Source organism: Falco rusticolus, chromosome 13, assembly GCF_015220075.1.
Source record: "Falco rusticolus isolate bFalRus1 chromosome 13, bFalRus1.pri, whole genome shotgun sequence".
Lineage (NCBI taxonomy): Eukaryota > Metazoa > Chordata > Aves > Falconiformes > Falconidae > Falco > Falco rusticolus.
This window is the reverse complement of record NC_051199.1, coordinates 25,059,777-25,085,865: the sequence shown is the minus strand read 5'-3', so window position 1 is coordinate 25,085,865 and position 26,089 is coordinate 25,059,777. Positions and strand designations below refer to the sequence as shown.

Sequence of the window (26,089 nt, the reverse complement as noted above, 5' to 3'; positions counted from 1 at the left end):
ATATAAATAACCACCAGCTGTAGAAGAGTTTGGCAGTATCCCTACCTGCACTCTGCACAAAGGCAATGAAATTTAGACAAGGTACAGGTAGGATGAAAAGGCTGCGGTGGAGCTAAGCAGGACCAGACATGGTTGCCCACCAGCCCAGTGCACTAGGGTTTTCCCCCTCCCCCTGCAAAAAAGTCCACCCAAACACATTGCCATGCAAAGATAGGCTTCGTATTAGCCTTTTAACATAACTGAGCTCACAAATCAAGTAAAGCATATAGAGCTGCCACAACAGCAAGCACCAGCTGGAGCCCCTTGCCATGGGGTTAAAGCCCCATGGGAGGGAACCAGCTTGGCTTCCCTGAGGGGGGTGGGCCAGGCTCCAACCTGCATAGCTCAGTGCCTCTGCTATGGGACAAGGGGCTTCTCCTACTGCCCGTTCACTCAGGAGGAAGCTCAAGAAAAGCAAAATCAATAAGGACAGGGAAAGGGTAGAAGCCAGATCTCAGGGTGCTATTTGCCAATACACAAATCATGTATTGCTTTTTGGACACTTCTGTGCTCAGCCACAGAGGTACCGTGTTGAAGTCATCAGAAATGAAGATATTTGCTAATTCCTGCTCTCTCTCACGGCTTGCCAGGCAAGCAATGTTTATAAGGCCAGGTTCTTTCCACAAATCCTCACACCTAAACCCCACTGAGATCAGCTGAGGTCCTGCACAAGCCTCCCAGACCGTGACATGGACTGGATAACACACGTCCCTTTCATCCCAAATCCAGGTCCCCACATTCAGTAGTTTTACTTATTACACCCCAACAAACCCTCCTGACTTCATGTCTCTGAGCTTACAGAGCCCTTCCCTTTTAAGTTCCTCCTGGCTCAGAGATGCAGACAGGGGAACGGCCACCCTGGGCTAAAACACACATACACGTACATGACTTAACACCCTGATCCTCCGGGATAAGCTATGAGCCTGTAAATCACACTTCCAGAAAACAATAGCTACCTCTTGTTTAAATAAAACTGCACCTGCTATATTAACATACCACCAAACAATCACTTTGGTTTTTTGCTAGGCATCCAGGCTGAAGCCACGCTGCTTCCTGACCCATATGCTGGAAGACTTATTCTTAGAAGGGTATAGGGGTTTCACACCGTGCAGCAGTGTTTCACGGTGATCACCTTCCTTCCTTCTTTTGTACTGGGGTGGTACATGGTTTTGTTTAGCTTTCAACAAGTTTATTTCCATCACAGTCCTCCAAGACCTTGTAGCCCTTCTCCAGTAAATGTTCCTTCTTTTTGTTTCCTATCTCGGGCTATTGCAAGCTCTGAACTGCAATTTGGGCCATTTTGAGTCATTTTTCAGGAGATTCTTCTCCCATTTAAATAGTTTAGGCAAAGCAGGTGCCAGCTGAAAATTTCTTTGCCAAATATTCAGTCATTGCTAAATCATTTTACTCTCCCCCAAGCAGGTTAATCATGATGCCCATTTCAAGTTTATTTGTCTTTACTCACTGCTTGTTTATTGATTGCACTGGGACCCTTTTCTAATGAAGTTACTTTGCTCAAATAAGGTGCTCAGCAGTGACTGAAAAACAGACTGCCTGAAGAGGCTGGGTCACAGATGTAGGGAGCAGTTAAGAGCCTTGTAGGAGAAGTACATAGTGGATACAAGAGCCAACTTCCCCACTTCACTGAGAAACAAGGTGTCTCCAGCAAGGTGCATGGATGGGGCATTGCTAAACAAAAAAAAAAACATTTTATTTCTGAATCTGAGCCCAAAGCAAACCCAAATCCACCTCAGACCAGCACATTTCCACTTAGATGTGCATCTTCTGACCTGCAGGCTACTGCGCTCAGAACAAGCACCCTGTCTCCGCTGGGAGCCGGCTTTCCAGGAACGTGGTACCCACTCCTCCTCACATCCTCTTCCTGGATGTCTGCCCCATGCCATGCTTCCTGCTCGTCCCACACTGTTCTTGGCCGGATCCAGCACCTCCTGGATCACGCAATCTTTTCCACTCTTGGCTGTCTGAAGCCAATTAACTTTGTGGGGAACTATGCTCTGTGGCCTCATTCAACGGTAACATCAAGGCTTCAGCCATTTAAGACTACAGATGAACTTGTATTATAACACCATCTGGGTGCAAATAATCCTGCCCAATTATTTTAGCAATTGTAAGAATATTTGTCCTGCTCCTGCAGGCACTAGTAGTGCGTTACCCCTCTGAATCTAATCACAGCATTGCAGCCTAAGCAACAGGTGCAGCAGTTCAGAATTAAAAAGAATGTTATCAAGCTGCATTTCAAGGCACTATTTGGAGTTTCTGGTGAATCCTGGAAGCCAGGTTGCAAAGATAGTCTTCAACAAATTGACTGACCCTGATCATCAGGGCAAGTGGGATTTCCCCTTACACAAACCAGCAAATGCACAAGCCCACACCAGCGTTCTACCACAACTCTTTCATAAGAACAACAGTCTCTGGATGCCTCATCTACAAAGTCACCATCCAGTCCACTCTCATTATTGTTCTCTCCCAATCAATATATTAAATTGCTTTTTAAAATCTTCCACATGCAAGGCATGACATTTCTCATAGTCCCATATAGAGAAGGAAATTACCCTGAAAGCCAGGGTAACCTCCTGGCCCCTCAATCAGGAAGATGTGTAACCATATACTGGGGAAACAGATGCCAGCTCTTCTGAAGACCTGCCTTGGCCAGCACCTATCCTGCCACATCCTTCACCCATGGTGTGCCCCATCGACAGCTCTGCCCAATGCCTTGGCCAAAACCACCAGCAGCACCAGGCTACAGGGCCACCTCCAGCCTACAGAGCCCAAACTGGGCTACAAAGTACCTGCTGTGCCTCATACCAGGTCCAGCACCAGTGGGAATCACCAGTGCCTGCAGAGCTGCACCTCTGCAAGTCCCATCAGTGCTGCAAGCCTCAGCGGGGACCCACAGCCACCCGCATGGGTGCTGTCACTGTGCCATGAGAGAGGCCCCGTGTGGGACAGCCAGGTGCTTTTAAGCCTTTGCAGCCCAGCAGCAGCCTGGGGTCAGGAAGAACCAGTACATCTTACAATGAAGGGAAGCCGAGCCAAGCTCTGGACCAGCCCCTCCCCAACACAAGGGCATTTGAAATGTTGATCAAGAACAAAGCTCCCTGTTAATAACAGCTTGTTTTGTGCAATGAAAAATGTGCAATATTGGGTTCACAAGCTGAATTCCAAACTGCTTGGCCATTTTCCCTTCAACTTCCCAAAGTTATTGAAGTGCAAGAGCTTGGCTCTCTTTATAGCGTTTGAGTGACTGGCACATCATTCAGTCGTGGAGACTTGCATCCCCCATCGCTGCTGTGTCTGAGGGGAGAGTCAGCTCTTGTATTTGCACATGCTGGCCAAGTTCAACATCCACTTGTGCATCTGTGGGACAGCTAATTTCTGCAGAGCCCTTGCGTACCAGCCTCCCTTATTTTGCTGTGCTAGGGACTTCCTTCCTTTCTTGCTCCTTCCAAAAGCCAGTCAGCTCCATCACCAACCCTCCCACATACAGTGACTGACCCTACACACAGGTCTGGAATACGGATGTGGGAAAGTCACAGCTCTCAGCATCTCCCAGACTCACAAGGGTCAGAGGCACAAGGGAAGGCCCGTCACCATTAGAGGCAAAAGTGATACCTTCATCCTCATGGTAGATGGTTGTCTGCTGATTGTAGATACATGCAACACCTGCCAAGCAGAACGACCACCTTGTGTCCCAAAGGGGTAAAGAGAAAAGCAAAGGGGTGGGGGTGGGGTTCAGCCTTGAGGAAAGCCCAGGTGAAGTACCACTCCACTCCCAGCACAGATCCTTGGTCCCCAAACCCTTCTCTTGCTCTAGCCACTAGAGAGCACTTCTTCCCTTCCCTTTTATCAGTCAGGCTCACAGATTGAATGTTATCAATTGACAGCTTTAAAGCTAAGGAATTGTATAAATTAAATACAGTCTGCAGCAAATATACTGAGGAGCTAGAATTTATATACACACCAGATATGGGAGCTCTTAGTTATTACCCACTTAAGGCTATGGCACTGATGAATGGTAAGGCCACCCTATCCCTGAAGGCACTTTTCATTACCCACAGTACAGGAATATTGAGAGAGTGTGTGTATGTATCCAGCATGACTGCTCATTTCCATAGTTCTCCATCAGGTTTGCATTCAGTTTATAAAATAAAAAATTACTCCGGGGACATATTTCACTCATTCCAGAACACTTTCTCTCTCCCTCTTTCCCCCAGCCCATATCCTGGCTGCCTCTCTCCTCCTCCCAGCCCCGATACTGTAACAAAGCCTTTAAATCTGATGGTGCTTATTAAATAAAACAACTTCATTACTATCAATATGTAATGTTGTGTACTTCAGCTTCAACCAAGACGTCTGATCCCTTTCTGCTCCTGACCTTTAATGGTCATCAAATCAAAGTAATTTTTGTCAGCTCACTACAGCTCTGACACATGCCCAGGTCAGGAAGATGAAGGGACACTAATCTACCCTGTTACCCTGCCCATTGTTTAATACCTTTTTCAATAGAATCTAATAACTGGAGAAATGCCAGTTTTCTGTCTAGTTTAGGTTAAAACCTCTTTCGTTGAAAATAAATAATTATGGAACATTCCGAATAGCCCAGGGTTTACATAATTGGTTCCTCTTAGACAGAGTAATATACTTGCCTTTGAAGTTTGCAAGGAGAGGAATTTAGGAATTCAAATCAGTGGCAGTGCTCCTGAGTGCGCTCTGCTCTCCACCTTGGAGGGGCCAGCGCCAAAGGAGGCTTAATTGAGGGAAGTGAAAACCACTTTCGATTCACCAAGGTAACACAACAAGTGCATTGCTTCCTCTGAATTGAGGAGAAAATAGCAGGAATGCTTCCACTCAACAGCAGCTATTCCGCAGGCTGGGACTCAAGTCCTTTGGGGGGAGAAAAAAAAAAAAAAATCTATCATAAAATAACCAGTAACGCAGCACCCTGTGCATAAAGACAACAGGAGTGTTTAGGTTCAGGCATTACTATTTATACATATTGTTTCCCTAGTGCTAAACAAAACAGGTTTTCCCATGCCAAAGCAAGGGACTCTGCCAGGAGAGCTAGACACCCTGTCTGCATCAGACAAATAGCTTGACCTATTGACGGGGCAGCTGGATGCAGCAGTATTTTATAGCGGGCTCACTTTGCTAATGCACTTGCATCGGGCCACTCTCAAAGCAACCCCACGCTCCGGAAAAAAACTAACTGCAGCTCCAAAACATCACATCAAGGCAGATACCTGCAGTTCTCTGGAAAACCAGCCCTAGCTGCATCAAGCACAAGGGCAGGAAACTAGGAAAACATTCAGGGATTGCCAGTTTTCACATCAGCCCTGCCTTCGCATTTGTGAAAAAGGGAGGCTGCAAATCATATCTGCCCAGCTTTTGAAAATGCTAGTCACGGAAGCTGAGCAGAAAACACAGAAGGATGTTTTTGTTAATTACCTGTTTCTCCAATATCCATTCTTTACCTTAAGTCATTAGTCAAGTAACATAGCAGGCAGGTAACAAAAACCAGCGACCGAGATTTATAGGGCATCTCCCAACCCGAGGGTCCCACAGCAGCTTACAGAGTTGGGATTACATCATGCCAGAGCTCTTCAAAGGCTGAAGGGCCAAAACCACCCTTGGTGCAACCTCCATCACACCACAGGCGCTGCTCTGGGTTGCAAGGAGCTTTGCAGATCTGCAGGGATAGGCTCCATCCCTCCCAGCCCCCATCTGAGGTGAGCAGAAGCGGGATGCGACAGTACAGCTCAGCCTCCCTGCACTGCCCGTGCAAGGGAAACAGGGAGTGATGCCATCAGCTCCAGGGGAGTTATTCGGGTGTAACTTAGAGCAGGATTTGTAATCAATCCTCACCCAGACACTTACTTGAGAAGGAATTCAGGGTTTGGCTGTATGCACACTAGAATCACTTCACAACCACTGAATACATTTATGGTGTAATTGAATCCTTTAGTGATTTTTATTAAAGGAAAACCTTATCCATTTAGGGTCAATTCTCCATCATTAAAGTTAATGGGAGTTTTGCCACTTACTTAAGTGACAGTAGGGCTGAGGAGGGATCAGGGCAGGGCGGATCACTCCACGCACTGCATCAGCAGCATCTCTGGCTGTCAACCCCTCAGAGAGTCATGAAAGGAGTATTTTTCCCTCTATTTTGGAGAAAAGTTTACTCTTAAAAGGAACAAATACAAAACCTTGATCAGAGGCCTGTGACCAAGCTTTGCTCTCCTCCAGGCTGAGGTAAGTCCAGAGGGAAGCTGCTGGAAGCAACGAGGAGGCAGTGTTGCCCTCTGCAGCAGTCAGCACTGGACACAGAGAGGGTTCAGCACTGCCATTACATGCTTCCCTAAGATTGGCTTTGCAAGACAATAGCATCTACTCTCCAGACACACAAAGCTGAAGTGCAATATATTCTTTTGATTCAAAAGTAAGCACACAAAAGCATTTTTCCTCATAAACTGCCATGCAAACCTTTTCCCAGCCAGCCATTCTCTGCATCTGATCCCACATCTGGTTGCCCTAAGTGGAAAACACTGGTGAGTTTAAACGGCATGGGTCAATTCCCATAACCAAGAAGGGCATAGCCTGGACCACCAAATCACAGCTTATGAGTCTTTCCTAGAGCATTCTGAGATAAAAGATTTTGGGTTTATTCAAACAAAGCCAAACCCTGCTGATACCTAATTTTGCTTCTATTACCTCATTAATAACCTACAGACGTTTGCAGCTTACACTTCTTTATGTCTGCATTGTGGTCGTCATACACAGGCACAAGGGCTATTTCTTGTTGTATTTGTTTTGGGTTTAATTCCCAATTCTAGTCTATGCCTCTGCCGCCTTCACAGGACTGGGCTCAATTAACCCTTTTGTGTTCTCCTCACAACAAGCAATACACAATCTTTTAACTGGTATTAATGTATTCATGTGAAAATATTCATTGACAGCTTTACGTAGTGTGGTGATCACTAGAAGTGGGATTTAAAGTACGAAAGCGGCATTTAGTACTTAAGTTAAAGGCACGTTCGCATGTGACTTAATTGTGAACATGTTTAACATGTATTTGCAGCTTAAAAAAACCTATATATTTAACAAATATTTTTCTTTTTGGTCAGACTGGCAAAACCAAAAATAATTTAATTTGACCATGTCAGGTAAACTCTTTAAAAAAATGTTTTAAATGATGGATAAAACTGTTTACAAGTTTTTAACTATAAAATATTTCTTTTCTTCTTGTATCTTGCCAATATCAATAAAGAAACAACATGTATAAATATATATAAACAGACACTTGGCATAAGAACACATTTCATGAAATATGAGTAATAGAGCAAGAAAATTCAAAGTATATTTCTTTTTTACTGGATTGTGAATGGACAGGTTACCGTAAAGAATACATTATGTGCAGATGGATGAAAATACAAAGTGAATGTAGGATATGAACAGGGTGTTCATTTCCAGGTAGAAATACAAACATTTTGGTTCATTTCAAATCTCACTTACACTGCGCTATTTGGTGTCATTTCATTGACTCCCATGTATTTGGACTTCAGTCCAGCAAAGCACTTAAACACATGCTTAGCTTTAAGCGCACAATAGTCCCCTTGAAGTCAAATTAAGCACATATTTACGTGCTTTGCTGGATTGGGGCCATACTACAGATTTACACAGATGTAAGTGAGCTCAGATGAGCTCAAGCCACAATGTTTGTGTCCAGATTCAAATCCAATTGGCAAATGCTTTCAAAAGCCGGAGGTATTTGGATTAGGGGTTTTGGTCCAAGCCAATCTGTAACTTTAGTACCTGAACCCGCATTTCTTGTGCGCCCAAGACTCCCATCGGCATTAGTGGAAGCTTTGGAAGCACAAGAAGTACAAGAGCAAGACCTCTGGGACTAAAGAGCCAATTTACTTAAACCCAAATTATAACATTTTTTAACCTTCAGATTAAACCAAACTCCCACCAGAATTCAGCCCTCGCTCCATTACATTTCTCACCCAGCAGTTGGATTTTTTGTTTATCGTATTACTATTGCTTTTGGCTAGCACTTGCTTTATTATATAACATTAACCTAGGAAAAACTAATGGGCACCATCAAATAGCTGTTAACATAAAGCACTTATAAACAAGCACCATTAGTGAACCAGCAGAGAGCACAGGAACTCATTTACATTACATCTGTTAATGTTGGATAAACACAGATTTACAGCTTTAAATGGCAAATGATGCCTCAGCCTGGTCAGAAAATAATTTCTAGGTTTTTCACAGACCAGTCCAGCACCACATGCTGAACCCCTAGCTACAACGTGCTAGAGCTTACAGTCACACACACGTTTGCTCAAGCGCATGCACCAGTCTCTAACGTCACCTGCCCGTTTACCTGGGGCATCAGACATGCAAGTCCCCTTCCACACGTGCATGGAAAAAGTCATCTTCAAATCATCAGGAACAGAAGTTATCACCTACCACTCTGTGGCTCTAGCGTACCTTACACGGATCAACAGGTTCCTGCTTCTGGTATTGCTCAGACCAGAGGTGGCTGCTGGCTCTGCGAAGCCTGTGGTTCCCATAAATGTGGGAAACACTAGCACCGACAAGGGAAATCCCCTCAGCCCAGCACTGGAGGAATCACAAGAAGCTAGACAGCCCTTTCAGGAATTCCTGCCCTCTCCAGAGGATGCTCCTCAACAGCAACAGCCTCTAGCACACACCTCACCCCCACCGTGGTCAGCAAAGTCCCTGTGGCACAGCACAGCCAGACTCTGCTGGGTTTATTAGACACTCCTACAGGATTAGCACATCTTTTCTTGCTTATTAACCAAAACCAGAGTGAGATGGTGCTATTCGATCACCTCCATTGCTGCAAATACAACAGGCAAAACTCTCCCCGTCTCCATTCTCATGCATTATTGACCAAGGCAGCATGAAACTGAAGAAACACACTGGCTTCTGCTGCTGACTTGTGCAATCTAAACCCACAGCCAGAAATATTTTTTTTTCTTTTTTCATATGTATTTCTATACATTGAGGGAAGTACACAGAACACAGCAGAATCAAGGAGCTGGAAGAGGAAACAATGGAGGCACTGGCACTCAAGGCTGTGGCAGGGACAAAAACAAGCTGTAGCATCCAACAGTTACTGTCATAACACTTTAGCTGTGGATGGGGAGACTGTGATAGGAACAGAGTTATTCCTCATTCCCCAAGCTAATCACTATCATCATCTGAAAAACACCAGGGGATGGCGTGCAGGATATGTCTTCCTCTTATTGCTTTAGGATTTTGTAGCAAACACTGACAAAAAATCTGTGCCAGTAGACACAACACTAAATAACTGAAAATTTTGCGGGGTTGGGGGGGGACACTTATTTCTCAAGAAAACATCAGAGTATTTCTTGTAGCCTCTATCCAAATTCTAGGAGGAATAGCATTTTGTTGATACCAGTTCTGGGATGACACCTCGAGACTGCTTTCATAGCATGCAATTACACTGAGAAGATGGAAATATTCCCAGTTTCAACTTCAGGCAGCACTAGGGGAAAGCGAGGCAGCAAAGAGGCAGCTTCACACTGTCCCAAAGCCCCAAAGACAAATCACCCCTGGCCCCAACCCACCACCAGCTGAGCGGTACCTGGGATGGCAGCTCCACAAACCCACCTGGAGCAGGGTGCAGCGATATTTTCCATGGTATCCTACCAGATGAACAGCAAAACACTTGGCACAAAGAAAATGTCTTCTACCCAGCATGCAGCCAGCCTTCACATTCTTTAATTATCTTGCAAACAATCCCAAAACAGAGCGCCCAATTTCACCATGATGTGACACAGCTGAGTAAGTTCCTGCCTAGCTGCATGGAGGTCAAGCTCAGGAGCGGCAGGACACACGCTCACAAGGTCTCTTTTTTCTTTGTACTGAATGATCTTCACTCTTGTATCACCCACCACCCCCACCTCCCATCACTTCTCAGGCCATCTGGCAAGTAAGGTGCACAAGCATACTGGGTGAGTCTTGGAAAACCTGAGAAATCCTGATGCAACCACAGGAAGAAATCAGCTGGGCAGCCTGGGTTCTTCAAAGGCTGCAGAGGACAACGTCAGGTGGTGCACGGTCCCAGCCTGTTAATGCATAATTATAAAAGCAGATGTCCTTCTCTTCCACACTGGTTGTTGGGTTTGGGTTTTGTTTGCTTTTCCTTAAAAACAACAACAACAACAACAACAACAACAACAAAAACCACCACCACACAACTTAGTTAACTGCCTTTCCTCACTTGAATGTTCAGGAAACCAGTAATGCTATGACTCAAGTCTAATCTTTTGCTTCTCTTCAACTGGTGTTGCACGCCTCAACATCACAGAGTGGGGTTTTTTTTAAGATATTATATAATTTTTTAAAAGCCACCAAGATCAGCGTAGCTGTAATACTGCAAATATATGCTAAAAACTGATAATGGCACCCAGGGCTAGAAAACACAAGTCACTGATGCATAGTCCTGATATTTCTATATATCAGAAAGTGGAATGAGAGATGAATAGAAAAAAATAATGTTATATAGCTATGAAAACAAGCCTATAAAGATATTCACAGAAATTAAAGTCCAGGCTGTCTTATTGTGATCCTATACTCTGAAACAAGTAACACTCACGGAAGAACACAATCCCCAGGAACATTTAGAAATCCAAAAGGGAGAGAAAACCCCTTATTTTAAAGAGCTGTAAATATTTTCCACTTTTAAGCATTAGAAGCTAGAGAAGATCTTGACAGAGTGAAGACTGCCCTGTGTCTGCTTTCTCCCCACCCTGGATGGATCCCAGGATGAACAGCCAGCAGAGCTGCATCAAGTCCAGCCCCTGCCAAAGCCGGTTCTGATCTCACACCAGTTTAGTTCCTTGTGCTTTGCGGCTGTTACTTTAGCATAGTAAGGGGGGGAAAAAAACTCTGAGCCTGCACTATCTGTGTGATTCCTGCAGCTGACAGGAGGTATGGCTGGGCAGGCCACATCTGATGGGCTGGGGAAAGGTCTGTCAGCTTCTGCCTCTCTGACAGTCAAGGGAAAGGTATCTTGGAGAAGAAAGGGATAAGAAACTCCAAGAGCAAGAGAGTTTGGCTGAAAACCCCACCAGTAAAACACACTTTCTCTTGCTAGCCTCCTTCAGAATATGTCTTCAAGCTATTGGCAGATTTGAACACACAGAAAATATCTTTTGCTAAAATATCTTCTGTATCGAGATGATCCAGATAATTTCTGAAATTGTCTTCTTCCCCATTAATGTGTATTCTCCATGTATTTCTATTATTTCAGTCCTGTGTAAAAATACAGCAGCAGAGGATAGTGTTTGGACATAGCTGTTTTTCTAGCCATTCATATCACATTTATTTCCTTTCCTTTTTGTTCTTTCCTTAACCTCTTTTTTACTGCTCTTAAATTCCTTGCTTTCATTTTTGCAGAAGTTCAGCCTTCCAGCCTGCTCTCCGGTGCTGTTAGACATCAGCTCAAGCTCAGACTTATTACTTCTGATATGTCACTCCGCAGGCAGGGAGCCTAAAGCAACACTGCTCCCTCCAGCCCTCGCAAGCTTCAGCTGGATCTTCACCGACCCACAGAGCACAGCTATTTCTGCAGAGCAGGAACCCAGAGGAAGAAATATGTGGACCTGAAGAGTAAGCCCAGCACCCTGGTTCACACTGAGCCTCTGAAACAGGAGACTAAGCAGGAGGTCAGGATGCACGGAGATGATTTAGCCATATTAAGCTTGCTGAGATCATGCATATATTTATATCTGTGTATGTACGTGTGTATATATATGTATATTCACAGAACTGGTATAGCACTGGGGAGAGGAAACCATGGAGAACAGCATATTCAGGGCCTATTTTGTATTTGAAAAACACTGATCATCTCTTCAGTCAGATGTCCTGAATTACTTTAACATTCCTGAGCAGAAAGGTGCCAGAAGAGCTGATTTGTTTGCCTCCTTTTGCTCAGGGGTCTGACAGCAGTCCATCAGGCATGTCCCATCTCCCAGTCCATTCCCTCACACCATCTCTGCCTACTGTCTGGTCACTTCCATCTTATTTCCAGTGCTATCTTTGAGGGTGACAATGAGAGATAGCCTTTTTCTTCCAAGGAGATACAGAAGACTGGCAGGACAAGACTGATGGTTAGTGGCTGTCGTATGCACAAGATACATAAGCAAAGTGGATGAAAAGACATCAAGTATTTTTTCATTCTCTTCTCTGTGGCACCAGGAGGGGCAATAGTTTGCAAAGGAAATACAGCCATCGGAATGAATATTCCTTTTTTCTCTAATTTCTTCTCCTTTTTTTTTTCCCTTTCCCACAGTGGCCTCTACATTCCCTTTCCTCATTCAAGCTACATAAATAGTACTGAGCACTGATGAGGTCTAAATTCTGTTTAAAACCCCAGAAAGGGCTTTTAAGGTTATATCTGAGTCCTCAGACCAGTTATAACTGGAAGAAGAAATGTCCATGATTTAGTATCTAATAAACAAACCGCCAAGGTCAAGACGGCATCTTCTCCCATACCCATAATCACTTCCCTCAACATTTTGAGTTGTTGCATATATCAGCAGTACTCCCTCTAATGCCTGGCCACATTTAATTTTCCTTCTATAAATGACTTCCCAAAGAGAAGTGGGTGTGAATTATTACATTGTAAAATAGATTTTTAAAAGATGAACCATGCCGAGTGTAAAATAACTATTTGTGTGAGGACAAACATAGCAGAGATTTATCTTGTAAATCCCATCAAAGGAATCCTGGATGTAGATTTACACACACATATCTTGGCCAAAAGGCTGAAAGACATGTGATTTTAATAGCCTCTGTTTTGGAAGATGAGCCTTGAGATTGTGACAATCACCTCATCTGTAAAACTCAGGGCTCTTAAAGGTATTTCAAATTAGAAATGCTTCACCCTCCGAAAATAAGTGTAAGCTGCTCATCCCTGGACCTGGCTTTAAAAGGACTATTCATCCCAAGGGCTACCTGGCCATGCTGGGCTCAACGTACAGCTTTTCACAGCAGAACGGAGTGCCACTGCCATGCCCTGCCCAGAGGCCTGATCCAAAAATCAAGTTGTTTGGGAACCAGGAATGCATGGCACTGCTTCCCACAGCAGGTCCACGTGCTGTGCACAAAGCTGTAGCTCCTTGGCTTCTAACATTTCTCCCTATTTACAAAATATTATATCTAAAACCATTGCACTGGTAACAAAATTGCAATCAGAAGTTAGGAAATTACTAAATAAAGCCCATTTTACCACCTAACTTCAAGGAAAGCCATAAAATTATCAGTCCTCTCTTTCCTCAATACATTTTCTTCGCAGTTTGTGATGCTCCGTGGGATATTTCTCTCTGTGAACTCCATGATGGTTTGGCTCCAAATTATCTGAACATAAAACTGAGCTTATGAAGCCTCACTCAGAGGTTGTGTGGACCCTTTTTATTGGCACAGACTTTAAAGGAACTTTAATAAAACTTATAGGCTTGGGGGACTTTTTGGTTGCTGGCACTTGCCAGCCACACTGCTCACATCACTCTTGCAGAGCCTGGGTGGAAAGTGGGCTGGAACCACAGCCTGGGGATTTTATAGAGCTGGATTATCTGCCGGTATTGCCCTCTTCCTTCCCGGTGAATCTCAGAGTTATTTTCTTTGAAAGCAAGTGGGTGATGCTGCAAGGATACTCATAGTTTAATGTAGCTTGATCACCCAAGGTTACAGACACAGCCAAAAATAATAAGGTCATCCAAAATGGAGCCAGGGGGCCATTTGCTGGCAAAAGTAGACAACTGATGGGATTAAAGCTGAAGCACATCCACCCATGTGCAAGCGAAAGCCTAGAACTCCACAGTCCTGACTCTGTGGACTTTCCTCAAAGCAACTATTTCTCCTCAGGGTTTTATTACTGCCTCCAACGATGCTGTAATTGCATACGTAGGGCAGCAGGCCCAAAGTTTAATCTGCATGTCTTAGGGCCTAAGCTCCGCGCAGGCTGCCCATGTTTGCACAGAGCTCAGCACAACAAGCATCCAGTCCTGGCTGGGTTCTGCGGTCGCTGCTTTAATTCAAGTCATAATAAATAATAATGTCAGGTTGAACATAAATCTTCTGGGTTTGGTCCATGGCTGATCCTTCAGCATGGTGCGTGTGAAAGCACTATTTGGGAAGCTTTGCTGCACCCCATCCTAGATCTAACTCTGTTCTACCCCTTCTGGCTCAGTCTTCGTTCAGTTTTCACTTGGGGCATTGGTTCAGTACAGCTAATTTCACCTTTTCTCTCATTCTGAGCCTGGTCACTGATGTTAAAGACACTGCACAATTTTATGTCCTCAGATCTCTCTGATCTGCATCATCTGGAGTGACCTAGTACATCATTTCCTCATTTCTTAGTTACCTTGGCTTTATCTGGTATCTTCCATCATGCCGTGTACCACAAACTCCTGGACAGTAATTATTCAGACAAAGCATAAATCCTTAATAGCTCTTACGCAGGCAGCCAGTGACTACTGAGATATTGCTTACTATAAGAACTGAAAAAATCGGGACAAACGTATAATACTGTTTACCTTTTTCAATTAACAAGTTTTCATTAATGTTGTGAATTACTATTACCATGACACGGTAACAATGAAACAACAAAAGTATAAAGCAGTGCTGTTAACTCAGATAGAGCTGATATGCCTTTGCTTTTCAATGTTGTGTATTCTTAGACCAATCCTCTATGCCAGTCCCTGCAGCCAAAAATATATCAAGAGCCTAAAAAAAGTAAAATAGAAACATCACTTCAAAATTCTTTTGAACATGTTTCCTTTTCTCCCTTTATGTAGAGCCACAAAGACAATGGGAAAGATTAAAACTCACTAAAAGCATTTCTTAATTCCTCACCAAGGTGCAAGTAAATAAAACATGCCACAATAAGTTCAAATCACAAAGAGTTTTCAAGAGAGAAAGGTTAATCATTTCTGTCAAACACTGGAAATGTTCAATGGTTTTAAAATCAAAAATATAAGCACCACTGGTGACTCAAACCATGTTTTAGACATGTTTGGGTAATTTTTTTCTAGCGGTCAGTGCTTGCCTCTCACATACCTTCTGTTTGTCTGAGGTGAAATCAGGAGGCATTAAACAGAGTGCTTATAAGAGGCACCACGTAATTTCAGCAGGAAAGCTATTTGTTTAGAAGGTACAAATTGAGGCTGTTTGGAGAACTGCAGTCCTTGGGATGCAGAGCTCTGCAGCACAAGCCAGGACTGCTGGACAGCCCCCCCCCCCCCCCCCCCCCGCACCCCCCAGGTGCCTGCTACAGCCTGCAGCAGTCCTTTGACCCATGGGAGGGATGGAAAGCACAGGGAATGGATGGGGCACAGTGGGAAACAAGTATGTGAAGTCACCACAGTCCCCCCATCAACAGTGTTCATATTTCATTGTAATAGTTAAAATGACTCTTAAATGAGGCCAGATTATAGGGCCAACCTAATTCACTTAGACTGATGTAAATCCAGGTATCTGTTACAACATCATAATGTTGGGGTTCACCACCAGAGCAAAAGCTGCTGATAACCGCCCCCCCTCCCCAAAAAAAAGGACAAAGAGAAGCAGATTCCTCCTGGCCAGACCCAATCCAAAGCCCGTTGAAGTCGGTACGAGCTCCTTCAGCTCCAGTGGGTTTGGGATAAGGCCCGCGGTGAGCGCTCAGCCAGCTCTGCTGCCAAAATGCAAAATCCTTTTCCATTGGCTTTGCCAGTTTGGTGTTAATACATGTGTGAAGGAGCTTGGGGGGGCAGAGGGAGTTGAGGGTTATTTTTTAAACTGAGGAATGATTCCACTCTTGCCAGCATGCGGACTTTGTGCAAAAGAACAGGAGAGGGGGCAGGAGATGTTTTTCTGAAACTATCAGCTCCCTGTCACATCATCCCAGTGGAAGGTGGATATGTCCATCACAGGACCCCTAGTTCCCTAGGTTAGTGCCTGCTCTCCACTGCAGATGGGCAAATCTGGAGTCATGGGTGGATGTGAGTACAGAGCCCTACTTGCTAAACCGAGGTAAGGGGAAACTTGATGAAACTTGGGATGCAGGAAGCAAAACATCCCTTGGACACAGGCGAGCCCCCCATCCCAGTATAACAAGACCTGCTGAGAGTTGGTATCATTTCAATCCCATTTTCCCTAGTAAACAACGTTGCCCTGAAGCACCTTCCTGTTTTTTCTATCATTCAGGTCTTTCCCTGCTGACAAGTTTTTCTCATTGTACATGTCCCATACAAGATGTTTTTGCCCCTTTGGCTTTCCAGGGGAAGGGCTCTGCCTTCCTGTGGCTTTCGGAGCATGTAGCCCGGCCAGTCTCCGAATTAGTCTGGGGCCTTTGCAGGCTGCCACAGTATAAACAGTTTCAGTAGGGCACATGTTATACAGTAAGATCATGCGAAACCAAACATTTTCCCACTGCACACAATAAACATCCATAATAAATTGCATTATACAAAATATATTTATGGCTAATTTTTTAATTTAAACCACCTGGGAAATTTTTGTTAGATTGGTTGATATGAAGGTCTCAGTATTCTGGTAATCTAATGACATCTAATAGACAAAATAGTATGATGTTACAACAGTCTCAAAGCTTTCATTTTCTGTAGCCCTCTCGGAGATCAAACTGGCAGAACTCATATTTTTTGAAATTTTATACATAATTGGTGATGCAATTGCCAAAAATAACCTATTCATAGAAGTCTTGCTCTTCTGGTTTCTAACTTACTGTAATCACAAAACAGAGCAGCGCCCTGCTTTGCAATGGAATATGGGTTTGGGTCAGGGAGCAAGGGCTACGGTTGTGTGGCAGTTTCCATTCTGCAGATTATCTTACAGGCAATTTAAATTTAGTTTGGAGTTTAAACAGGACTAAAAAGTAGCGCACCCATACAGACATACAAGCAATTCTTCAGAAAAGGAATAAAGCCATAACTTGGGTATATCTCTTTTCTGAACTAAAATTCTGCTCCAGTGTAAGATTTTCTAAACAAAAGCTGTTGGTGCCAAAGGGGACAGAACATTTCCACTGCATAAATTAAGCCCAGACCTGTAATCCTTCCACCACAAAACTCTCATGCTCATCACAGATCAGCCAAGGTTTCCAGAAAGACTAAGATCATTGCAGATCTTGTTGAGCCAGCCTCTCTCTAGTCAATACAAATCCCAGCTCGAACCATGCTGTGTATCTGCAATGAGCACTGGAAGCTTGGTAGTTGCTGGACTCGTTTTAAAGTGCAGCTGATACCTTTAGCTACTTCCTTGCCTCCTGTTGTTCCTAGGACTTGGAGGCCATGTGGTACATTTCAGCCTTAACTTTGAATTTCCTTTATTTGGAGATCAAACTTTGACATTCCCTTAAGGTAGTGGGGTTTTATGTCGTTGCATATATCCTAGTTTAAAAGATAATGCTTCACTGAAACAGACCACAATATTAAACCCTGAAATAAAATGAATTGTATTTCACTTCCCAACTCCTGTTGCTGGATTAGCTCACATTTCTTTCTCTTTGTTACATATTTAGCATTGAATACAATATTCATTGCAGCCTAGCTTCCCTCCTCCCACATGGCTCTGTGGCTGCCTTTTCTTCCAGCAGCCCTGGAGAAGGGAATGTCTGGCTATAGCCTGGAAATGCAAACAAAAGGGAGGGACATAAAGTCAATGAATGACCAGGCAGGGTGGCTTTATACCCTCGTAATTTGAATTTTTTTTTATTTAAAATGGCAACGCAAAGAGACAGAGTCCTGAGGACAACAACATCCACTTCTTAGCTTCTCCATCCCCTTCCCCACCTTGCTGTTTCTTTCACCTAGCTGAGTTTATCTGCCAGCAAACATCTCCCTCCAGCAGCCCCTGCAGCAAAAGGGGCCCCGGAGGTGCTTTCTGATGCTTATTGGTCCATATCATGATCTCTGCTGGTCTTATCTGGTTCCTGGTCTGGCTGTTAAGAACTGCAGCAGTAACCAATTGCACATTAACATGGCAGAACACACTGGAAAGCCATGGCAGAACAGTAGCCAAACCTCTGTGACCCCAAACCCCCTTCTCTGTATCCTTACCTCAGCGTGTACACCCCATTCCATCTTTGCAAAACTCATCTTTGCCTTTGCCTTTACACTCAGAGACAGGGCACCCCTGAACCCAGCATGACTCCAGGGATGCCTGTGGTACAGGTAAGCAGTGGTAAGGATGGAAAAGACTTTGAGCCAGACATTGGTTCTGCATTGCCTGAGTTGAACCCAGGTTTTTTTAATGGCCATTTAGTTTTTAAGTGCATTCCTGTGATCCCAGCCTTGAGCTTATGTCTCCATTTGAAACAACACAGCTTTAACTAGGTGCATAGATTATAAAACCAGGAAGAGGGGTCTGGTTTGCCCCCCTGTACAATATAGGCTACAGGAATTCCCTAAATTAATTCCTGTTTGGATTAGCTCATATCTTTTTAGAAAAACAGACCTTAATTAAGACAAAGGAATTCCAGTGATGTTGAAATCCACCCAGCTCTTGGTAAATTGTTTTACTGGTTAAATACCTTCACTACTTAGAATATAAACTGTATTTCTAATCTGCATTTGTCCAGTTCTACCTCTGCCTACTAGATAATACAACATTTGTATCTGCTAGTCTGAAAACCATGTATGATTAAAAACCTCTTTCTGTTCTTCATAAGACACTCCTTGCCTAACTAAACTGAAATGATGTAAAACTGATTGTATCAAGTTACGGCAAAAGAGCATTGAGTTGCTCCAAAAAAATGACAGCAAACATAGTTAAATTTTAAATAAACAAATATCATGAATTCTTGGTTGGAAACCTAAGTGTCTGAACAAGCCCTTCCAAAGTTAAAGTACATGTGTTTAGAAAGTGGTTTACTGCAAAGCAAGGCAATTTATGTGGACAAGGATTCATCAGCTGAGATTTATGAAACTCCATCTGCTTCCCCACTGCCCTTTCCTCAGCCACCCTGGGCTGGAGCAACCACCGATGCTTTCCGTTATCCTCCCGCAGCACGTACCTGTCCTGACAGAAAATTCATTCCACTTTCTTCTTGAACAACTTACACAACTTCATCAGGGAGCTGTGCTCCCCAGGACAGCCAGAAATACTTTCTCTGTCAAGACACCTTTACTTACACATGAAGTCAATAAATATTTGACAATGAATACTCCCACCACAGAAGTAGGCAATTAGTGCATTTTGGAAGCATCCCAGGGAACAACACATAGGCTTCTGTATACCAACTCTGTGTTCCCTATACACACCCAGATTTCAGAGCCTGTAGGTACACAGGCTGCAAGCACCCCTGTAGCCTATGCATGCCACAGTCCCTCTCTAAACCAGTACATACATCAACTGCAGTCGCAGATATCAAATGTATTTACTTGCCTTTCTCTCTGTATGTGCACGTACATATATAGGTATTTTATACATATATATACACACGCACAGAGAGATATATCTCTGCATAAACCGAAAGATATGTCATGAGCACACACATATGCACACGTATACAGTAAGCACAGACACATACACACTTATGTGCACTTAAATAACTAGGTGAATAGGTGAATATGAACACTAATAGCCATTTATGGCAACAACAATGAAAGCTGTCCCTGGAGCCCGCCTATGGTACAGCAGCCAAAATGATTGAGTATGTACAGGGCACCGCTGCAGCAATGGCACTCACATGGGCCTCCTTTTAGAAATGATTAATATTTAACCGACTTGGTGAACCTGGCTTTGGTTTTAGTTATGATTAGATAGCAAGGCGCACAGAGCCGTCCCACTAAGGACATCGTGGGATGTCTGAGCAGCTCCACTCATGCTTTGCAAGAAGACAGACAGAAAGTGAGAAGGGGAGAGAGGGAGAGATATGAGGCAGTAAAAAAAAATCCCTGTGCTCAGCCCCATTTGTGTTTGTTTGGAAAGAAAAGGGGGAAAAGCAGCCTGAGAGGCCGGTGTAATAAGATGCTGTAGCTTTCATGAAAGAGGTGAAATAATTTTAAACACAGACACACAATGAGTTTATTTATTTAGAAAGTTGTTAAATAGAGTCTGGGAATTCAAATATTCAATGTTGACATTGTACAGAGCTGGCAGGGAGCCAGCCCCAGCTCTCCAGAGGGACCCAATGGCCACGGCGCCCAGGCCCTCGCCCCTCCCAGCCCACTAACTAGGTAAAAGCCATTAGTTATACCCACAAGCAATATCTGAATCCGACTCAAATAATGTTGCCTCAGCCAGCCAACTTCAAAGGCGTGTAAGTGTGTTTGGCTTTTTAGTGCTGGAACTGCAGCAATATGTCACACTTTTGAAAGAGTTTTGTAAACAGTTCCTTCCCCTTTGTAGAAACATTTCTTAAGTTTCTTGTACCCCATGTAAACAGCGTTAATTAACAAGGGTTACATTTTTCATTTACAAGCAGGGCTGTATTAATAATGAGCTTGCCTTTTGGACCGTCTTTTTCCTTTATGTCCTTTCTCTGCCCTGCACCATGGCTGGCCCGGCACTGCCGGGGAGCAGCTGGAAGGCACCAGGGAGCTCGGCCATGGGCTCAGCCCCAGGCGGCGTCACCTACTGCAGCACCACAAAGTTGGTCCCAAATTGAGTGGTGACTGTTGACCCCAAGTAAGAGACGGTGGGAGAGAGAGAAATAGAGATGGAAAGGAAAGGGGAAAGGGGAAAGGGGAAAGGGGAAAGGGGAAAGGGGAAAGGGGAAAGGGGAAAGGGGAAAGGGGAAAGGGAAAGGGAAAGGGAAAGGGGAAAGGGAAAGGGGAAAAGGGGAAAGGGGAAAGGGGGAAGGAAAGGAAAGGGGAAAGGGAAAGGGAAAGGGAAAGGGAAAGGGGAAAGGGGAAAGGGAAAGGGGAAGGGGAAAGGGAAAGGGAAAGGGGAAAGGGAAAGGGGAAAGGGAAAGGGGAAAGGGGAAAGGGAAAGGGAAAGGGGAAAGGGGAAAGGGAAAGGGGAAAGGGGAAAGGGAAAGGGGAAAGGGGAAAGGGGAAAGGGGAAAGGGAAAGGGGAAAGGGAAAGGGGAAAGGGAAAGGGGAAAGGGAAAGGGGAAAGGGAAAGGGGAAAGGGAAAGGGGAAAGGGAAAGGGGAAAGGGAAAGGGGAAAGGGAAAGGGGAAAGGGAAAAGGGAAAGGGAAAGGGGAAGGGAAAGGGGAAGGGAAAGGGGAAGGGAAAGGGGAAGGGAAAGGGGAAGGGAAAGGGGAAGGGAAAGGGGAAGGGAAAGGGGAAAGGAAAGGGGAAAGGAAAGGAAAGGGGAAAGGAAAGGAAAGGGGGAAGGAAAGGAAAGGGGGAAGGAAAGGAAAGGGGGAAGGAAAGGAAAGGGGGAAGGAAAGGAAAGGGGGAAGGAAAGGAAAGGGGGAAGGAAAGGAAAGGGGGAAGGAAAGGAAAGGAAAGAGGGAAGGAAAGGAAAGGAAAGAGGGAAGGAAAGGAAAGGAAAGAGGGAAGGAAAGGAAAGGAAAGAGGGAAGGAAAGGAAAGGAAAGAGGGAAGGAAAGGAAAGGGGGAAGGAAAGGAAAGGAAAGAGGGAAGGAAAGGAAAGGAAAGAGGGAAGGAAAGGAAAGGAAAGAGGGAAGGAAAGGAAAGGAAAGAGGGAAGGGAAGGCAAGGGAAGAGGGAAGGGAAGGCAAGGGAAGAGGGAAGGGAAGGCAAGAAGAAAAGGAAAAGGAAAAGGAAAAGGAAAAGGAAAAGGAAAAGGAAAAGGAAAAGGAAAAGGAAAAGGAAAAGGAAAAGGAAAAGGAAAAGGAAAAGGAAAAGGAAAAGGAAAAGGAAAAGGAAAAGGAAAAGGAAAAGGAAAAGGAAAGAAAAAGAAAAAGGAAAAGAAAAAGGAAAGAAAAAGAAAAAGGAAAATGGAAAAGAAAAAGGAAAAGGAAAATGGAAAAGGAAAAGGAAAATGGAAAAGGAAAAGGAAAATGGAAAAGGGAAAAGGAAAAGGGAAAAGAAAAACAAAAGGGAAAAGAAAAAGGAAAAGAAAGGGGGAAAGAAAAGGGAAAAGAAAAGGGAAAAGAAAAGAAAAGGGGGGGAGCGACACAGAGAACGGGAAAGAAAGAGAGCGAGAAAGAGAGAGAAGGGAAGGAGGGAGAGGGAGGTGGAAAAAAGAAGAAAAAGCAGAAAGAGGGAGCGAAAAGCCACACGCACGCTCTCTGCCCTGAAAAGGGTTAATGAAGTGCCTGGTGAAAATGTGCCCGGCATGTAATGGGATTGTCTCGCCCGTCCCCGCAGCCTCCCGTGTCCGCAGCCGCCGCGCTGAAGCCACCCGGGGACAGGACAGCGCCGCGCCGGGAATGCCGCGGGGCCGGGCCGAGCCCAGGGCCGGCGTTCGGCGCCCCGGTGCCCGGTGCCCGGTGCTGGGGCTGTGCCGAGCCGCTGGCAGCCGCGGCGGGGACGGGCGGGCCCAGCGGCGGAGCTGGGGGGGCACCGACACACGGTGTCAGCGGCAGCGGAGGCGCGCTGAGGCCGAGGTAATGGTGAAGCGGTGGCAAATAAACAGCATCGCTGCGAGGGCCGGGAGCCTGGACGTGGCAAACGTTTCCCTGCTCGAAAACAAATTCCCGGACAGAGTCTTAAACAGGCAAATAAACTTGCCAGCTCTGTTTTTCAATCAAGCCTTTTAAGTACTAGACTGAGGCAAATTACAGGCGCAGGAAAACCTGCTGAAACTTAGGAAAGTGTTATTTTACTATCTCAGATGGTTAGAGGGATCTGGATCTACCTTGACTGCACTAAATTGCCTGTAAAAAAGTGGTGATAAAGTGTAAAAGTAACAAGTGCCTCCTTATTCACGTGTGTTCCCCTAATCTGATCACCTTCTGTCTCTTTATGAGGCTACTGGGTGGCAGGGGGCTACCTCAGGCCGGCTGCAGGGCTGCGCCGGCCCGTGATGGGGCGGGGGTTATTCGGGGATACGGTTTCACCAGACGGGCACAAACCCACCCGAGTGGAAAAGCAGCTGCCCCGGGGGCCGGGTCCTGTGCCGGCGCGGAGCGGAGCGGGATGCCCGCACAGGTGCAGCGCGGCTGCGGCCGGCCGGGCCCGCATCCCTCGGGCCCGCAGCGCCGGGCCCCGGCCCCGCTCTTGCCGGCCGCCTCCCTAAAGTGTGGCGAGGAGAGACCTCAGCGTGGCTTTTCCCTTATTTTTACAGCTGGGCATTTTGAAAACTCAATAGCTATTCCCTGCGTAGCTCTTTGTGTTTCTTCTGATTATTTTTTACTTTTTTTTTTTTTTTGGGGGGGGGGGGCGGGGGTGGACGACACCAAAGCCTCAACATTATTTTTTAGCAATTTTACACCAAGGTCAAGAAAATGCGCGCTTCAGGTAATCTGCCTTAATTAAGAGGACAAAGCTTTCCTGGGTATCAGCGCCAGCCACGCAGTCGGGGCGATTTTACCTTCACGCACAAAGCAGTAAAAGTGCAATAATAAAAGAAGCACGCTTGATCCCGATCTGTACCGTTTTCCACGTAAGAGGGTGAAGGCTACAAAGTATTTTCTATTCCCAGCCCAGCCAGAAAGAACTGAAAAGCTAAAAACTTTTCCTTTCGAACGACTAAATTGCAGGGGTCGCCTCTAACCCTCCTTTCCACTTGCCATGAAACTGAGACGCTCTTAGGGGTGAAAGAAACAGCTTTGCGAAACACATACCAAAAAAAATTCCCAGCTTTTTAAAATATTATTTCCTTTATGAGCGGATTGTAACCGAAGGATTATTTAATGCAACGCATCTGTCTGGGGTGGAAAGTGCTGCTGTTGCTGCTGCTGCTGCAGCGAAAGCCAAGACGCGCAGCCCAGAGCAGAAACTTTGCAGACGGTCGGATCTCGCCCGCGGAGCAGAAGCAGGAGCAGGAGCAGGAGCAGGAGCAGCCCTGCATCGCTGCGCAGAGAGGCAAGCAAGGGAGAGGCAAGGAAACCTGACGGATTTTGTCGGGCACGTGAGATTTTTTTTCCATAATTAGCTCCAAAGCAGGGATGGCAACCTGGAGATTTAACATTTGTTTCCAAATTGTGGGCGCTGGATTATCCACTTTAATATCACCTAATCAAATGCAGGTTGCTGCTGTTATTGTTAGGTTCACAGAAAAGCTGATGATGATCCGGAGACATCTTTCGCTTCCCTTTTTCCACGCTCCTCTATTATTTTTTTCCCCTTCACAAATAAAAAGTAAATAACCATCTGCTTTTTACGTCACGCAACTTATGCAACATTTCATCTGACTTTTTTTTTTTTTTTTCGCCTGCCCATTTTTTTTTTTTCACTCGGGAATGTGAGTTGCCATCGCCATGGATATCAAATGAAACTTGCCCAGATGTGTCAGAGAAAATAAAGACATCAGCTGCTTTTAAAATAGGACGCGAAAGCTGGCAAAGTTTTGTTGTTGATTCCCTCTTTTTAAAAAAAGAAAGGAAGAAAAAAAAAAAGCGCCCCAACACTGCAGCAGTTAAAGGCAAAGATCCCTATCATAAAGGAGAAACAGATGGGGTGAGCGTAAGACAAATAATTAAATAAGTCGGGCTTTGCGTGTGGACGGCCGAGCCCTCGCCTCGCGGAACACAGACCTTCGGGCGGCCAAACTGTATAAAAAGTGCTGGAAAAACGCCTGAAATTACAACATTTACATCAACTTTTAGCGGGTGACTCCAGCAGGCTGGGAACTGCTCCGCTCTGCCCCCCCCCTCCCCCCCCGGGTGTCCCCGGCGTGGGGCATCCCGGCCACGCGAGGCGGCCCCCCCGCCCCGCTCCGCCGCCCCGCGCACGCTCCGCTCCCACGCGCGGTTTGGTGCCGGGGGGGGGGGGGGGGCAGGTTTTGGCAGAAGCCCGCGGCAGGGCCGTGGCGGGGGGGTGTCCCCGGTAGCTCCGCACCGGCTACCTGCGCCCGGGCTCGCCGCCTCCCCCGCAGAGCCGCCGCTGCCCCTCCGTGCACACGCACACACACACACACACGCACCCCCCCGCGGCCCCCAGCCCTGCCGGCAGCCGACAGCGCCCACTATAGGGCCCGGAGCCGCTCGCACCCCCCTTTCCCGACCCCCCCTCACTCCAGCCCCCGGCAGCAGCAGCAGCAGCAACTTCCAGCGCTCGCCACTGAACTTTTCCTCAACTCCTTCCCCACCGCCCGCCGGCAGCCCGCAGCCCCCAGCCCGGCTCCGGCCGCCGCGCCCCCCCCCCCCCGCTCCCCGCCGGGCCGGGCCAGGCCGGGCCGGGCCGCGCTGCGGGGGGGGATGCTGCAGGTTGCCCGCGAGCTCCGCGCCGCATCAGACATGTCTATGCAACATGGCAGAGAGGGAGGGTGAAAAGCCAAGAGAAAGGGGTATTGCACCTACTTGCGGCCAGCTTCCTCGCCCTGCCTTTGGATCGCATGCTGCCAGTCCCGCGGCCGATGCTGGCGTGGGGTTGGGGGGGGGGGGGCTTTTTTTTTTTTTCCTCCCGGAGCTTTTCCTCCTTTTTCGCTCCCCCTCTCCCTCTCTCCTCTCCCTCTCTCGCACACACACTCTCCCTTTCTCTCAATCCCGGCTCGCTATCTCTCCAGCATTGTCAGTTTGGACACCTTCGCACATGCGCACGGGCGGCTCCCCCCCGCTCTTCAACATTTCAGCGCCGCCAAAAAAAAGTTTGCAGCGATCCATCACCGCCGGTGGGGACCCTGACAGCCGGCACCGGGGCCGGGACCGGCCGGGACGAGGCGGGCAGCCTCCGCTGGGCTGCGCGACCGCGGAGCAGCCGCTTCGCTGCCTGCGCACCCGGGAGGGGTTATAGGGGGGAGACCCGCGCTCCCGCCGGGGCAGGGGCAGGGGCTGGGAGAAATTACACCCTTTTTCTGCTTTAATCTTTTCTTTTCTTTCTTTTTTTTTTCAACGGGATATTTATGCTGTTCTGTGTTATTTCAACATTTACATAGTTTATTCTCAACCGGCCGCAATTATCGTAGATCTCTGCATATATACAGATAATTTGATAATATGTTTTACTATGTATG

General features: G+C 46.1%; 1 protein-coding gene across 1 annotated transcript in view; it reads right to left on the bottom strand.

Annotated features, from left to right (window-relative positions):
- The window catches only part of LOC119156918 (histone-lysine N-methyltransferase MECOM-like), a 154,656-nt gene extending 129,057 nt beyond the window's left edge, over nt 1-25,599 (bottom strand). The window contains exon 1 of the mRNA XM_037407355.1: nt 25,437-25,599. Coding sequence (XP_037263252.1) covers nt 25,437-25,473 — 37 coding nt within the window. The 5' untranslated portion in view covers nt 25,474-25,599. The remainder of the gene's footprint in view (nt 1-25,436) is intronic.
- Nucleotides 25,600-26,089: the final 490 nt, after the last annotated feature.